The 17,031-nt window shown below is 42.3% G+C and overlaps 1 protein-coding gene across 1 annotated transcript in view; it reads right to left on the bottom strand.

The window, feature by feature from the left end:
* Nucleotides 1–1,682: 1,682 nt before the first annotated feature.
* The window catches only part of tcf7 (transcription factor 7), a gene marked incomplete at both ends in the record, with an annotated part of 52,843 nt that continues 37,494 nt past the window's right edge, over nucleotides 1,683–17,031 (bottom strand). The window contains 8 exons of the mRNA XM_083909873.1: nucleotides 1,683–1,750; nucleotides 5,561–5,609; nucleotides 7,661–7,708; nucleotides 8,323–8,430; nucleotides 9,709–9,871; nucleotides 10,016–10,135; nucleotides 11,251–11,340; nucleotides 14,437–14,524. Of these exons, the coding sequence (XP_083765999.1) occupies nucleotides 1,683–1,750; nucleotides 5,561–5,609; nucleotides 7,661–7,708; nucleotides 8,323–8,430; nucleotides 9,709–9,871; nucleotides 10,016–10,135; nucleotides 11,251–11,340; nucleotides 14,437–14,524 (734 nt within the window). The remainder of the gene's footprint in view (nucleotides 1,751–5,560; nucleotides 5,610–7,660; nucleotides 7,709–8,322; nucleotides 8,431–9,708; nucleotides 9,872–10,015; nucleotides 10,136–11,250; nucleotides 11,341–14,436; nucleotides 14,525–17,031) is intronic.

Below are 17,031 nucleotides of genomic sequence, written 5' to 3'. Positions count from 1 at the left end.
GGATTCTGCTGCAGTAACATGAACCAAAAGTAAAACTGCACAAGACGAACAAAATGTATTGCTTTAAGAAATGTTTTTTTTTAAAGTTATTAAACCTTTTTTTTTTCTTTTTTACATAAAAACATATAAAAGTTTAATTATAATAGGGAATCCCAACATTAAAAAAAACTTTACAACACAATGCAATATAATAGTACCCATTTGGTCTCTCTCTGATTTAGTTTATGGAGCTGCAAAAATGTTTAAAGGAGAAAAAAACTGCCAAAATAATAATAATAAAAGTCTTTCTTTCTTTTTTTTTTCAATTTGCACAAAGATGCCCTCAAACCCAGAGGAAATGGAGCAGAAGCAGGAGAATGAAAGTGCCTAAAAAATGAATCATGGAGATTTGCTGGTGTCATTTTCTGGAGTTGAAATATTTGGAAATAGAAGTGAAATTTAAAAAAAAGGCAGCGATGGAAGTGGAAGTTGTGCTGGTTACAGGCTGCTCTCTGCTCTCATGGGGGTGTAGATGCAGTGGTTTGGTCTCAGTAACTGTGATGGATGGAGGAAGGAATCAGAAGAAAGGTGGTGGAGGAAAACATGCGACAGCACGTTGACGCCAAATTGGCTTTAATTACTCGACGTGTCTCTGCAGGTGAAGGAACCAGTTTGTCTTTTTATTCTCTTCAACACGATGAGAGAATGATGAGTCCGTCGCTCCGTGGGCCTGAGAGCCTGCGTTGATCGTTGGATTAAGAGCTCATTAACTTGTATTTTCATGATTGTCAGGGAGGTCGAAGCACAGGCTCGGCTGTAACCAGAGAACCAGATGATTTCTGCCTCTGTAGAACTGGATGTGTGTGGTCTGGAGCTTCACGGCCGAGTCTTTACTCACTTCTGAATGAATTAATCGCTGAATCCACAGAACTGAAGCCTCACACCAGTTAAAATGTCTTGTCCGATCTGTATTTGTTTGTGCGTCTTAAAATATAAATACTTTACTATACTAAAATTAAAGGTCCAGTGTGTAAGAATTAGTGACATCTAGTGGTGAGACTGAAGATTGTCACAGAGACTGTCGGGGAACCAGAGAACATGTTCCTCATGTGGCTGCCGTAGAAACAAAACCTTTGATACTACTTCTAAAAACTTAAGAAAATAAAATTGTAGAGCGATTATATGTTTAATTTCCCTCCAAAATGTCACACACTGGACCTTTAACCCGGGACACTGTGATTAACAAAAGGCCCAGGTTTGTAACCGTTCACCTCCTGCATACGACAGGTTTATTATGTTTATTTTGACGTTTGTCAAAGCTGCATCTATGTGGCTCACTCGGGGGAATGAAAAACGTGACATGGATGATGGGAGTGTGGCCCGGAGCGGTCACGGAGTCTCTGTCAGCACTTTAAGAGAAAGTCCTGCGGTCTTGGCGGCACATGGCGCCGCAGGTGAGCCGCGTTTGCCGGACGCTTCCAGGTGCGTGTGTTTGGACGCGGGTTGCCGGGCGTGGCCGTGTTTGTGTGAGCGAGAGAGCGACGGCGGCGGGGACAGTGGCAGGCGCGTTGACGGGGACATGGGTGTGGACGGCGAGCAGCCCGGCGAGGATGGCCGCTGCTGCTGGTGGTGGTGGTGGTGGTGGTGGTGGTAGAGAGGGCGGTGTGACGGGGAGGAGGAGGGCGGGGGAGAGTCTATAGCACTTAAATCTGAAGAAGATGGGCTGGGGCAGCCTCCTCCTTGAAGGTAGCGAATGCACTTCTTTTTCCTCCTAGGAACAGTCAGAGAGAGTTATCTGTGAATAGAGTGTGGATGGTAAATGTCAGCAGGAGTCAATGGAGATGCATCACTCACTGTGAGGTCAATGAAACATGGACATGAGGAACAACACAGGCACACCAGGGTCATTAGCGTCAGTGCATTAACTAACTAACTACATTAATCACATTTATTTCCTACACGCGGTCAGTTACTGACGTGGTTAACACTCTTGTCTTAACAGGAAGACCAAAAACATGCAGATTTTAGGGATTAGGTAAATTGGACACTGACCTTTCACCCTCTGTCAGCCAAGGTCATTATAGTTAACCAAAACTGACGAAATAACAAGAAAACTAACTGAATTGTGCATTTATATAAAACCAACTAAAACTAACTAAAATTGACATGAAAATGTGCTTAGTTTTTATCTTTGTACATTAATTTCATACATAACCCTTTAAGGTTCATACGAAGTGTGTTTATTTCTTATTTATATATAATATAATAATATTATATAATATAAGGAGTTGTGTATTATTACTGCTGCAATACAGTCCTCTTATTATTATGACCCTTTTGAATCTTGCACCTGGAAAATACTTCATATTACAAAAAATAACACTAAAACTAATGCAAAAAACTAAAACTTATACAAGCCTGCTCTAAAAATGTATTAAAACCATTTTTAAAAACAAATAGTCAAAATGAAATAGAAACCAAAACTAGTGAAAAATCCAAAACTATTATGATCTTGATGTCAGCTGGGATTTGCACCAGCGACCCCTGCGACCCTTATGTGAAAGATGAATGATTAAACTCCTCAAGAACAACTTTATTTCAGTCATTCATTTATCCTCTTTTATAATAACCACTTGATATTGTACTTTATATGGTTGTAAACCCTGATTAGTCGCCTTTACAGTGAGGTACAAGCTTGTAAGGATTGTGCATTCGTGGAATGAGCAACACGGCTAATTAATCATGTGGGTTTGTGCCAAAATGCCCTGTAATATTCTCCTTATTTTAAGCTGTCCTAGTCCTAGGTGTGTGACTGACCCCTGATTGGCACCTAACCATCAGCACATGAGATTCTGGAGCCTCATATCTGCAGAAACACGTGTGGGATCAGGTTGGACGTGCTGTACGTGCTGCAGTGACCAACAACAACATCAACAACAGCTCCTGGTTGAGGAATGGGATGCCATACCACGCCACTGCAACATGTGAGCAGATGGATCTTCCACTCACGACTGAGTAAAGCTGCCCACACGTTTAGCCGCGTTGCTCATTCCACAGAAGCACGATCCTTACATGTCGTACCTTGTCGTAAAGATGACTAATCAGGCTTTCCAACGATATATAAAAGAGAGGAGAAACAAGGTTTCCAAAGCTTTTCTGAGGAGTTTAGTTCCAGACTACAAGGAGGATGATTCATTTTTAAAGTTTTAAATAACAAACTCATGAAAATGAATTGTGTTTTACACATTTCCCCGTGTTCACTCTCCTGCTCTGCAGCAGTGACCTGGTGTGTGTGTGTGTGCGTGCTCAGCGAGCTGTGCAACCCTGAGTGAGCGCGGCATGAAAGCAGTTAACAGGATCCCATGATCATTACCAGAATATGATATGAGTCACCAGGTTTAACCACAAGGAAAGGCGCTGGGCCATATTTAGAGAGGGGAGAGAGACAGAGGAAGAGTGAAGAGCAGAAAGTGATTTCTAAATGTTAGAGTTCACCATCAAACGTCTGCCGGTGACCACATCGCATGAATGGAGAAAGTTGAAAGCAGATGGGCATGAGAACGGCTGTCAGAGAGAGTGTGTGTGCGCATTGAGCTGCGGTGATAAGGATTTGCTTTAACCACATTCACCCCCCTTTGTTCTCTCAAAACGAAACACACACACATTTCCATGACGTGATGGTGGGGAAGACAACGGCAGCAGCAGCAGCAGGGTTGCTACAGTGCTGTTGTTGTGGTGACACTTCTTTCTCTCTCTCTTCTGCAGAACCACACTGACTCCTGACTCCTGCAGTGAAGCTGTCGACTTGTTGTCTACTGTAAATTCTGCTGTGACTAACACTGAGCAGTCTGAGGCTGCTGCTGCTGCTGGAGCTGTCGACATCCCATCATTTATGCTGCATTGTTGCCATGTTTGTTTTGAGACCACCAGGATTGTTATGATTTGAAGTCAACGTCAGGGAAATTAATGAAAAACAAACCTGGTGAGGCTCCTGCAGTAGATTACAGTTCAATAAATCAATTTTAATCACATTTTGACCTATTTTAACCATAAAAGAACCATAACCATCCTGCAACTAAGTGTTTTTGTCCATTTTTCCAGAATAACTTTCAATATCTGGCATTTATTAACAACTTACTAAGGAAAAAACACTGTATTTGTACACAAACACCAGATTTTGTGTGTTAAATTTGAAATCTGAACAGTTTAAAACATATTAAAAGTAACATTTGTTTGGGTTTTTGTCTCAATTTCCAAAAACTCTCTCCTCTCTGGCGACAAAGACGCCGATTTGCCAGCTTCATGCGACAACGCGAGTGAAATTACCGTAATAGCCACACAGGGGCTTTAACGTGCAACGTCTTAGCTTTCAGAAACTGTTGTAATTTTTCTGATAACACCAAACGTTGTGTAATCGCGGTCCTGCAAAGTGCGTTTGTGCAAATATGTGATAATTCATTTATTTTTTAATTAAACTTGTATGTGGCTGTAATGTCACTATATTGAAGAATAGGGAGTTAGTCACAGAAAGGCATGCAGAGCTCAAACATTGTTTGGAGGCAGAGCTGATCTTAAATCATCGTTTTTGTTGTTTTTAATCATCTTTGACTGTAACTGTTGATGCCTCCAGAGCAGCTCTGCCTTCACAAACGTCCTGATGTCATCATGATGGAAAATGACATATTTAAATGGTTAGATGATGGCGGTGGAGTTTGTTGGATGGATGGCGGCAGTGCGGTGGCGGTGGCTATGGATGTTTAGGGATGTTTGGTACACACCTGCAAGGACCGCACCAGTCCGTTTGTTGGTTGAGGCCAAAGCGAGCCCGGCATTTCTTAGGAGAACCGGGGTCTGAGCACAAGGCAAAGCATGCACAACACAAAGAGGAGGAGGAAGAGGAGGAGGAGGAGGAGAGACATCACAAAATAAATAAAGAGAAGAAGCAGAAGAATATTGTTAGAGAGCAGAAAGAAAGAGAAAAGTCTGAAAGTCCATTGAGAGGAAAAAATCATCCATTAAGTGTAAATGTTAGTCGCTGGTTATAGCACAGCAAAAAAAAAGCAATCAACAACCGTCAGAACAACTAGAACGTTGTCATTCTTCAAACACAGACGAACAAAGAGATACAGACGGACTATGAGAGCGCTGCCATGCTGTGGTGCTCCGCTAACCTAATCACAAACCATTTATAATAGAAGTCTTATTGTAAAGTGACACCTATCTCATGGTGTATGGCTCTGGCTTTTATCACATTAACTGTGTTTTTTTAAATCGACAACAGGTGCTGGAATATTCCCACATGGTAGAAGATAAAGGGGGAAAGTGCCGTGATGTACGATTATGACATTTCAAAACTCGTACCAGCGAAGATAAGGACAAACGTTTGTGTAACCAGGGAATATATTGTTTATAATTCAGGTTACGTGGAAATCAGAGTGGGTGGGTGTTTTTTTTTTGATGTTAGAGACGCATCCTGCCTCAACTTTTTAACTGAATTCCGTCAAAGGCTGCAGAGTCTGACTGACACCGGCTGTGTGTTTCCTCATATGTTGAAATATGAGATGTTATTGTCGTGTTTTACCTGTGTTGGAGTCCTGCTGCTTCTCCCTTTTTCTCCTCTTCTTCTTGCCCTGTCGTAAAAAAGAAATACAAACAAAAGACATGAGTCCGACTCATTAGTTTACACTTAAGTGTTGCAGTTTCACCGTCATCAAAATATTAGCAAATGTGTGAATAATGTAGCTCCATAATCCTCTGCTTTGACCTCAATGAAAGATTTCCTAGTAGGGAAATGGATGGTTTGTTACAAGCTTTTCCAACTGTCGGGGGAAATCTTTCTTTTGAGAGCGACGCTAACACTGTATATGTATGATGTGATATAAGCTGCTGCTTCTCATCTCGGGGGTGCAAAGCAAAAACAAACAACAGGCAAATCTCAAAGTGTTTCACCAAAGCAGGAGGGGGAGGAAAAAAAGCAAAGAGAGATGAAGAAATACAAACAAACTCTGCGTTAATAAAAATGGCCACCGTTAAAAAAAAAAACATGCAAAAATGACCCGTGGGGGTTGTTGTTGTTGTTGTTCTGGTGTGTTTGATTGCTGGAGATAATCATCGCTAAAGTGAACGAGGCCTGATGTTTTGGGTGAGAGGATGTGGGCACAGACGTCTTTCACTGCCTCTCTCTGCGTCAGCGTCAGTGTCAGTGTCTGCCCTCCTCAGCGCCGCGTCTATGTGGTTACAACAACAAGCTCCTACTGCAACGGCTTTTTCAAGCTGTGTGTGTGGGGACGTGGGTGTATGTAGACTACATGTAGGGGTTTTGGAGGGTTTGTTTCTACGTCCAGTAATTGTTCTCACTGTCTCTGTGAGGTTTTTTTGAAAAAAAACACAGCAGAGGATATTTTAAGCACAAGACGACGTGTATGTCATGATCTCACACTCTCTATGCTCCCAACAGACTAAAAGGAGCATAAAAGGAGTGTATAAGTTCACTTTGGCTGCTGCTGAACCATTGTAGAGTATTGTATTCCTGTCATTAAAGCTGCAGTGTGTCACTTATTCTTGTTATTACTATTCTGCCTCTTTCAAGCAGTGTTATTAGACCTGACTGAGGGAGCATTTGTGTGTATACACCACCAGTGCAGAAGCAGGTGGGACGCTGTTGCCTACATCTGTCTTGTCTGTTCGCGGAAAGAGAATGTTGTGTTGCTAATGCAGAAATAATCCCTCACAGTTTGACACAGACAAAAAACTCAACCTCCCAGTTAAGTCACACATTTTGTCCTAAAAGTCAAAAGTGAAATAATTGGAACACGCATACACAGCAGTAGCAGTCGCTCATCTATGATCACTTTACTTCAGCTCTGGTCTATAATGGATACGATAAACTGGGAATAGCAATTTTAGGAATATCTCTCCACGAACAGGGTTGGGACTTTTATTTTGAAATAGCTTTTAAAAAGCACTGCCACTGGGCTGCTCTTGGTGATGCACTCATTCGGATGATTAAGTGTAAGCGTGCCTGCCCGTGAAGAGTCGGCTACAGAGAAACAGAGACAGCACAGCAGAGGAAAGCGTTGCCGCAGGTTTCCAAGTATCTTCCTCTTGCCTGAAGTACATATAAAAGGCTTTTATTTTTAAGTGTTTATAGACTTCTCATGGATATAGATTCAATTTGTGCCTCACACATGGACCTTTAACCCCTGTGTCACCGTTGTCTTGCTACACTGAATGTATTTTAAAAGGGATGCCCACAAAAAAATAATAATAATAATAAAAAAAAAGCAACACAAATAATAATAAATAAATGGAAAACCAAAGGCGGGGTGGGGGTGGTGGGGGGGCAGTGAGGCAGTGAGGCCAGCCATGCGGCCCTGTCCTCTGTTAGTGGAGCAAAACGGGTTGATTTATACCTCTGTGTGATTCGCTAACTAGCAGATTAACCGTTCACCTTTCATTAACCCAACGTGCACCGCTAACTAACCAATCAATCAATTTATTCCCCACTTCTGCAGCTGCTGTTGCTCGTGTGTTATTTTGTGAGGCTAATGTTTGTGTGCATGCAAAACGTTGCACGGGGGGTGAAGATATATACCCACAACCTGGTTCATGCAGCCCTTCACATTCTCATTTGCTCTTTTCCACCACAGAGGCATAAATCCACCATAAGATGTGTCCCTACCCAATCGGCTTTATTCTTTTCCCCCGCGACCCCGCTAAGGCCCGCCTCCTGCAAGAGTTCAACAGCAAACTGACAAATGAGAGGCACACAGCAGCCCAGATACAGCACATCCCCACAACATTAGACTAACATGCATGCACTACACAGTTTAATTCACCCCGGTAACTCTGGTTAACGTGTTAAGATAATGTCTGTAGATGAAGTATATGTATGTATATATGTGTGTGTTTATTTCACTTCTGAGGTAAAAACAACAAATATCATGAAATAAAAAGTGAAGGGTTGGAGCTGTCCCTGATTGCATTGTTGTTGTTTTTTTTTTTTATCACTGAGAGCATTGATGTGGGTCAATCATGTTGTGGTGAATCAAAATTAAGTGCACACAATGCTCTTCAATGTCAATCTCCATACATTTATTGTGTTTCATTGGTTATTTATTTAAGTCTTGTAACCGCAGCAACCAAAGTATAATAAAAATTCACACAACTTTTCTCCAGGGGCGTTCCTCCACCCACCAAAAAAAAAAATGTTTACATCTTCATGCATTCGTGTGGATTCACGCCAACATAGCAAATGTGAGCCATTGTTGGTGGGAAACGGGAAAAATAATAACAATAATAATAATAATGATGTGGTAAAGTAAGAAGATGGGTGTTGCTTACGTAGTTGTCTCTGGCAGACCAGGTCGGGTAGAGCTGCATGTGGAGTTGTCTCTCTTTCCTGGCCAATTCGTAGTACTTGGCCTGCTCCTCCCGGGTCAGTGCGTGCCACTGGACACACAAACACAAACAAAGGGAGAAAGAAAATCTTAATATATAACATTTAATCATCAAAAATTAAAGCTGCAAACCATCACACATCAATGGGGGAGTGTTTGTGTGTATACAGAGACAGTTTTCACAAGTACTATCAATGAAAAGTAACTAAAGTCGGCTAGATATCGCCAACACACGCCCTGTCTTTATATTTCACACAGATCAGTGACTGTTCCACACACAGTCAGCTGCACTGAACATCCACAGCGTGTGTGACTCTCCTTCCGCAGTAAGTACAGTTGGATGGATCTCACACGTGTTGCAGAATCGTGCATTAAGTATTTAAGGTTTAAAAGTGAAAACAAGTGTCCGTGGGTCTGTAAAGTCGGTAAATACGGCACACGGAAACGGCACAAAACAGAAACAGACATTATTGGCTTGGTTCACTCCGTCTCTGTTTCTGTTCTTATTACCAATGTTTATGCTGGCATATTGTACAGCGTTTTTCAGAGTCGTTTCAGGGGGGTTCTGTGTGGCTGAGGACGTCCTTACTCAACTGAACTCAAAGACTTATTTATAGAGCACATTTAAAAACAACAGAGGTTGACTTGTACTGTGCTGTACAGAATGACGTCAAATAACAGAATAAAAACAGTAAAAGCATAGTAATAACACATGCAAAGCTCAAAAACAAACAAACAAAAACAATGGCGTCCAACTCAGCCTGTGTTTGACATGATGGAGTAAAAGTAGGGTTTTTAAACTCCGTTATCCCCAAGTCTCTGACCACAAAAGCCTTCGCTACATTCTGTGACAAACCCAGTGAACCAGATGGATCATGGCATTTAAAGACTTTTTACTTCTTATTCTTTGTCATTGTGTATTGTATGTTTTGGGTAACATCTACTGCACGTCTGTCCGTCCAGGGAGTGGATCCCTCACCTGTGGTTCTCCCTAAGGTTTCTACCCTTTTTCCCTGTTATAAGGGTTTTTTCCCTGGTAGTTTTTCCTTACCCTGGTCGAAGGTCTAAGGACAGAGGATGTTGCCAACCCTGTGAAGTCCCGTGAGACAAACTATGTTTTGTAAACTGTGGGCTATACAAATAAAGATTGATTGATTGATTGATTGATTAAAGACGATTCAAAATGCTCAGCTCAACAGTCTGGGTATCTTCAGCAGCATCAGTGTGTTAAACAAAGAGAATTCACATGACTACTCACATGTTCTTCATGTGTGAAATTATAGACTGACCTGGAAACTGTTTTAGTGTGTGTGTGTGTGTACTTGCTCACCCTCCTGCCCAGGATCTGGTTGATGGCGGCGCTCTCCTTTAACGTGCACTCTGCGATGACCTTTGCCCTCATCTCCTTCATGTAGAGCATGAAGGCGTTCAGTGGTTTCTTGATGACTGGCTTCTTGGGCTCTTTCTCCCGCTTGGGCTCCACCTGCTGCTTCCTGGCGGGGGGGAGGAGAGAGGAGAGAGGAGGCTTTAAAATCTGTTTTTCTTTACTGTCATTTACATATGCAAGGACTTAGACTTAAATTATCCCCCAAATCCCCCCCAACTGTGCTAATGTTAGAAAAAAAAGCCATACTTACACATACATGCCCCTGTCGTACTGATCATGCTCCTGTTTGCCTGTAGGGGGCACTATGGCTGGGTGGGGGATCCCCGTCGGATGCATGCCTGATGGGCCGAGCATCAGAGGGTGAGAGAACCTAAAGTACAGCAAAAGAAAAGAGAAAGGAGAAGGCAGAGATTGACAGTCAGTGTTGAGCTGAGGGGGCAGGAGGTGACTCTGCAGGCAGGAGCGAGGGATTTCAAAGCGATAAGCTTCAAACTGATCAAAAAAAAGCATCTGCACACGTTTTAAATGCAAGCTTTGGGTCAAAGACCTTCAATGCATGAAGAAGTGCAAAGAGAGGTCGCTGCAGCAGTGTAGACGTATAAAACACTTACCATGAGTCTGAAAGCAGAAAAGCCTGTTTGTTGTGTGCCATCAGGGATTTTACATCCATATATACAGTATTTATACTTCTTTACCAGATGTGTTCACAAACTGAAAAAGTCAACACTCACCGGCTAAATGCACTAAAATAAAAACAATAAATAAATTAAGGGATTAGTGTTATTTTTAATCCAGCCTCGACATGTTGGTGATTTTGGTTTGGTTAGTGGATGTTACATGATTTTGTTGTGCAACTTTTCTCATTTTATCCCTGTATTTATTTATTTCAATTGTACTATGAGGGCCTCTGTTGAGCTTCATTTACTGTAAGACCACCACTAGAGGGCGACTTAGCCTCACTGAGAGACAAAGTTTGCCCCCTCACATCTTCTTCATCCTCTTGTGAAGAAGTGTGTGCACAGGGGGAAAATAACATCAACATACATGGCTTTTTTAATATGAATACATTGACGCTATAAGATAACAGGGCAAAATCTGGCATATTTGAATTACTCTTTACAACAGGATTATAATCCAATGACATAAAACGGGTAAAAGAAGCAGAAGCAAGGGGAAAAAAAAGCAGTAAATGTCCATATGACACGGCGACACATGAGTGTCTCTGTGTTTTTGTGTTCTGCAGCAGCGGATAGCTTGGCTTGGCTTGTTCCTGTTTACAGCACACTGGCTCCCTAATGGCTCCTTTACAGTAGTTGTCCAATGAGAAACTGACACAGAAAGCTGATTTGCATGAGTTTAGAAAAACTCCAGCTTGGGCATTTGTGCTGTAAACAGGAGCGGACGATGCATGGCCTCTTCTCTTATTTATTTCTTATCATTCTCTCTCTCTCTCGGCTTGGTCCAGCCCTGCCACGGTTACAGTACCTGGCGTAGGAGGAGGCGCTGGGGAGGTTGGAGGAGTAAGGCGGCCTGAATCCACATGGGGACAGGCCGGGATAGACGGGCTCTCTCTGCCTGCCACATCACAGCAGAGGGAAGACACATGGCAACAGTTGATGCCTTTTCAGTTTCGACAGATAACAGCCGCTTCATCTTCTTATATATATGGATGTTTGAGTCAATTTTTACTTTAATTTAAACTGAAATTAGGGACAAATGAAGTGTTATCCTGTCATACCTCATGATCTATATTATTTTTGTTATTTATAATAAAACGTAACAAGGTTTTCGTTTGAGTTTCCTTTGAGTTTCAAGCTACTGTGTGTGTTTAATGTCCGTCGTTTGCACTCGTGGTGCAAATAAATAAATAAATACACAAAACCAGTGAATGTGCAAATTCTTACATAAAGTGAATTCTCTTGGTTTGTTTTATGTTTATTCCTTTTTCTGCGTAGCCACTTCTTCTGTAGCTGTGTGGAGTCGCTCTCTGTGATCCCTCACGGAGAGTCTGAATCAGCACTGCTGACACACACACACACACACACACTAGCGCACCATGGGGGGTCGAGGGTGGAGATGGGATGTAAGCAGAGACCCTTTGATATGTAGAAAACCACACTTCTACCTCACTGAGAGCCATTAAAACCCCCCATTAATCCTTATGTTTCAACATATGCACACACACATGCAGCCTAATCCACATCTCACATTTAAATAACCCATCATTTTTCATCCTCATGATCATCACGCACTTCCTTCTTCTTAACTATTCTTTAGCTTCAGGAGACAGCGTGTGACACCTGAAGCCCAGCATCAGAGGAGCATTCATGATGTAATCCTGTTCTCACACAGGTCAAGTGTTGTTCAGCATAAAAACTACGTCTGCTTTTTCTTTTTCTTCTTGTTGCCAGGAAGCTCATGTCTCGGCAAAACCACCGAGCCATCCATCAATGTGACTCACTCCGTTTTTTGGGTCAATATCGCCAAAAAAGAGAAGCCGTTTTTCACCGTGGTCCACATCAAAAAAACGCTGCTGTTGTGGTGATGCCACAGTCAGTCACAGCAGAAGAAAATACCTCCCATGTGAGAGGCATGGCTGCACAGAGGTATGCTGGGAATGTGATGAAAAGTCAAGCGAAGGCCTCTGTTGTCCCCGGTCAGTGCCTCCTCATGTGTTTTCTTTGTCCCCGAGACTGACTTTTTACTGACACAGCAGACGTCGACAACGTCTGCTTAACATCTGATCCCTTTAAAGTTTATTTAAAGGCACAAATGGACGACAAATGTGTGTTCATTAAGCTTTAAAAGACTTTATGTGGACGATAAAGCGATAGATGGATGAATTTTCTCTTACTGACGTGCTGTGACTGGTCAGTGAAGTGCAGGAGAACAACAAGGCCAGGGTTCAAGGGTTCTTTTTTTCCCTTCCTTACTACCTGTCAAGCCAAACACTTGGAGAAATGACACATTATTCCCTTTTTACACGCTTCCACAACAGTGTTTCTCCTGCTCTGAGACAACGGATCAAACCACTGACGAGACCAGAGGGACAAACCAGGCTAATCATCGTTGGGGAAACAACAGTTTGACATTTTCCTCCCTTTTTCTCCCTGGCAACAAAGAAGTGCGACATGCAGATAATCTGGATTAAAGGGAGATTAGCTGTAATAACACTCCGTGTTCTTGTGTGAAACAGATAAAAAATGTTGAATGCAAAAAAATCACAAGACTTTGAAAATTTTAAAAATTGTCCAGGGATTGTTTGATTGTTTGAAGGCATTCTTAAAAATCTCTGTGACATTTGACGTAAGCCTTAAACTGGGATTTGTGCAGGCACAGATATACTGTTGGTTTGTAATAGACGGACTTGATCCATAAATCGGTGGAAGTCTGACATTAAAAACTTCACAAATCGACCCAGCGTGACACCGGGAGCTCACAATCGACTCAGAAATGAAAGGACTGAATATGGAGCAGATGTTAGTTGTCCCACACGGCTTCTGCTGCTCTGCAAATCATAGCTCAGCGGGTACAAAACCAAATCACACACACACACACATTCTAATATATAGTTCTTGGGAGGAGGTTTTTTTTTTGAGAAAACCCAACATCTAACCTGGAGCCTGCCAACGTTCCCCAGAGCGCACCACATCATGAGGGACTCAGCAAGTTACAGGATATTTATACGACTCGAGATCACAGTTTTCTACTCCATGAGGTCATCTTAAAAATCACAAAATCCCTCGAAATCTTCTCAGTTTCTAAGTCAGTAGTAAAGATGTATCTGAGAGTTGAGAGATAAACTTTTAAGTGTCTTTACGTCAATTGTTCACATTCCTTTTGTTTGGAGCAGAGGCCACGGGTTGAAGAGGTTCAAAGAGGTGGTTTCCATGACAACAGGGTTAGGCTGAGACCAGGTGAGACAGTGATGTATGTGCCACTAGCCAAGGTCACACTGTGTGTGTGTGTGTGTGTTTGGGGAGATTAGCTGGAGACTATTTAGTGAAAATTACAGTGTGGAGGACTGGTTTGTAAAGTGAATATGTGAGGGGTTGGGGATCTGTGCCGCAGGTGCACCCACGGTAAATTGCCGTGGGAATGATACACAGCTCCTTATATGGACATCCTGTGGGTGTGTGTGTTTATAGGTCACATATTCAGGCTTTAAAACATGATATAGTGATATAAAATTGTACAGAAGTCACAAATTGACCAGTCAAGCAAACTTTGAACTGTGACGTAGTTCACAAATATCACAAATTCAATCCGATTTTACACAGTTTGAGGACTTTTTGTTGAGGTGTGTTTATACAGTTGTTAGGATATAAGACGGTCTGTATACACTGTATGTTTTAAAATAGTAATCGTAAAAAGCAGCCAAAACGCTGTGTTTTCTAAGGGTTAATGTGGCCAAATATTTTTTTTGTCATCTGCGCCATCATTTTATAAACTTTTTTTATGTGCTTTCTTTTTAATGTGCCGTTAACATGAGTGTGCAGCATCACGGTAGAGCACTGAATAAAATGACGAGTAGACAGTTTCAGGCGTCCTACAACACATTTTTGGTGTGTTCCTTTGAATGTTCAGGCGTGAAGGTCACGATGAGCAAACAAAGGACTTATGTGAGTCACAGTCTGTACAGCTGTGTGTGTGTGAGAGAGAGACACTCACCAGCCCATGGAGGGAGTGATCTGACCAACACCGCCTGGAGGGAGGGAGTAGTAGCCTGAAAGGTCCTGGGATTGATGCCTGTGAACGCCTAGAGGAGACACAATCACACACACGCACACAAGGTCAGGTCAGCGACCTCTTGCCCCGAGTCCACTCCACCATTAGTACTATTAGTTGTCTGGGAACCTAGCATTGAAACACAAAGACAGTCTTTACACAGGTCACACACTCCCCGTTCCCATCGATGTCACTTATGTGTGCGTGTGTTACAGTGTGTGTGTTTCTGTAAAGCTGCAGTTGTGAGTCAAACTCTAACTTGACTCTTGTCCTCATCCCAGTACACAAGCATGAGCGGGAAATCCATGAAATCCATCCACCCTTCGCTGCGCTAGGTGGCGATATGCATTCGTTTCAGGTCGTCATCATACATTTTCCAGTTGCAGGGCATAACGACTTTTGTTTACCGTTTATTCGATTTTTACCCTCCATAAACTCTCCTCTTTGGTCTGGATTTTTACCATGTTTTCTTACTTTTTCTCCCGTGTACCAGCTTCTACTTCTATATTTATTCATTTTATTATTTCCGGGGTCAAAGCCTGAGGGGTGAAAATGTGCAAGCATGTTCAAGCTTGCATGAGCAAGTTTGGGGTCAATGTATACATACAGTGCACACATGTTTACCAGTCCAAATCCAATAATTGGATTTTCTGGATACTAGGAGCCTTCACTGTAAGCCAGTGTCGCCACTTGGTTCCACTGGTTTATTAAACACGAGCCACATTTTCAGTAACACAAGCAACTACGGGGGGTAGACACGCACGCAAACAAACACGCACGCAAACAAACAGTCCTCGTCGGCTACTTTTAGCAAAAATGTTGTCCGACAAAAGAAACACAGACAGCTCGACTCTCTTGTGCCCTCACACAGTAAATACACAGTCTCCCTCTTTGTGCCCTTCAAAGGAAGTCATTTGTCAACAGGCAGCACCTAGCACTTAGCGTGGCCTGACTGCTAACCTGTGTTTGCAGCAGAGGAATGCTGTAGATGACTGTAATTTGGCCGTGGCTCCGGGCCTGTTTCAGGACCCCGAGCCGCTATAAATCTGGACGACAGGAATGCGAGTGAGTCAGAGGACCTACCTCACCCCTCCGATCCATCCTCCCCTCCCTCCGTCTGTCCCCCCTTCCTCCTGATTTTCTTGCCCTCATTCTCACCCCCTTCTTACCTTTAACCTCTGTATTCCCTTCATCCTGAGCTTGTACCTGCGCTGTTCTCGCGACTTCATTACAGACCTCAGATCTTTCTCTCATCCTTTAAAAATGTCTCAATTTGCATATTAACCTTTTTTCTCAATCCAAGTCTTTTCTGCACTGAATGCAGTGTCATTTGGAAAAGCTTTAATATAGTTAGGGTTCCACTTTCTGTCCCCCATTTTTCCTTTCACCACGACCGGCCATGGCAGATGGTAGATGCAGATCTTTGCGTCTGGTTCTTCTTCCTGTTGTTAAAAGGGAGTTTTCTTTCTCTCCAGGGACAGATGAATTTATACAAATGTTTATCAATTTATGATCCAGCGTGGGGATCTTTTCTTTTATAAATGTTTTATTTTTGGGGATTTTTCTGCACCTTAGGACTCTTAGATTATTTCTGGACCCAGACTTTTTACCTTTCATGTTCATCCAGAAGTCACACTACACTCTTAACTGGAAAAATAAGGGGACCCGTCACCATTTTAAGAGTGCTATATTATGCAGAAACATCCTGTTTTTGAAGATTATTCTTTAATGCGAACATATCTAATATCAGAGCTACTTTTATAATCTAACTTGTGATTGTTACACAGCTTAAAAATCAGCTTAAAAACTCATCTTATCTTCTCACCAGTATCCTGTACACCACACCCAACACATAATATAACAATATTTAGATATTAATACTATGAATACAGATAAAAAAGCACTTGTTAAAGTAGATTTTAATACTTTTAATTTTTTTGTGTGTCTTCGAAAGCACCCATGTTGCCTTAAATGAGTGTATGGCATCACAACACATCACACAAGTCACTCGTGAGATGGAAACATGACACTGTTTTCTGTAAGTCGTGTTCTTCACTATCAGCGCCATTTGTTGTTGGGAAATGCACAGGGAGGGATAGAAATGAGCAGCGAGTAATGGGGCAGTTTACTTTGGAATGCCCCTTTTAAAGGCAGCCATCTAATAACAGCTCCAGCGACGATCTCACTGTCTCAGTAATAGCACTGTCTCGGGTTAAAAAAAATAAAAAAATAAAAAAACACTTCAAAGGGGAAAACATTTGAGTCAAACCGGCGCAGCGTGAGCCCGCTATCACAACGTGTTGCGTGTTAAAGAGTGCAGGGAGCTGAAAATAGTATTCCTGCACTGATAATGTGTTGTGGTGGTTATAACCACTGAGAGTGAAAGCGACGCAGCACCTGAGCGCTTCAGATGACTGGACGGCCCAACACATAAAAGTCACGCTGTAGTTATTTGTTACAGTAAGGACAGTAAGAAGACCATTTCTTTTTACTCACGGCAGCAAACATCAAACGTCCCGATAAGAGTAAAAGTCAGTG

This window comes from Microchirus variegatus, assembly GCF_963457635.1.
Source record: "Microchirus variegatus genome assembly, chromosome: 2".
Taxonomy (NCBI): Eukaryota; Metazoa; Chordata; class Actinopteri; order Pleuronectiformes; family Soleidae; genus Microchirus; species Microchirus variegatus.
Note: the sequence above shows the minus strand (reverse complement) of the source record. Positions and strands in the feature narration are given on the sequence as shown.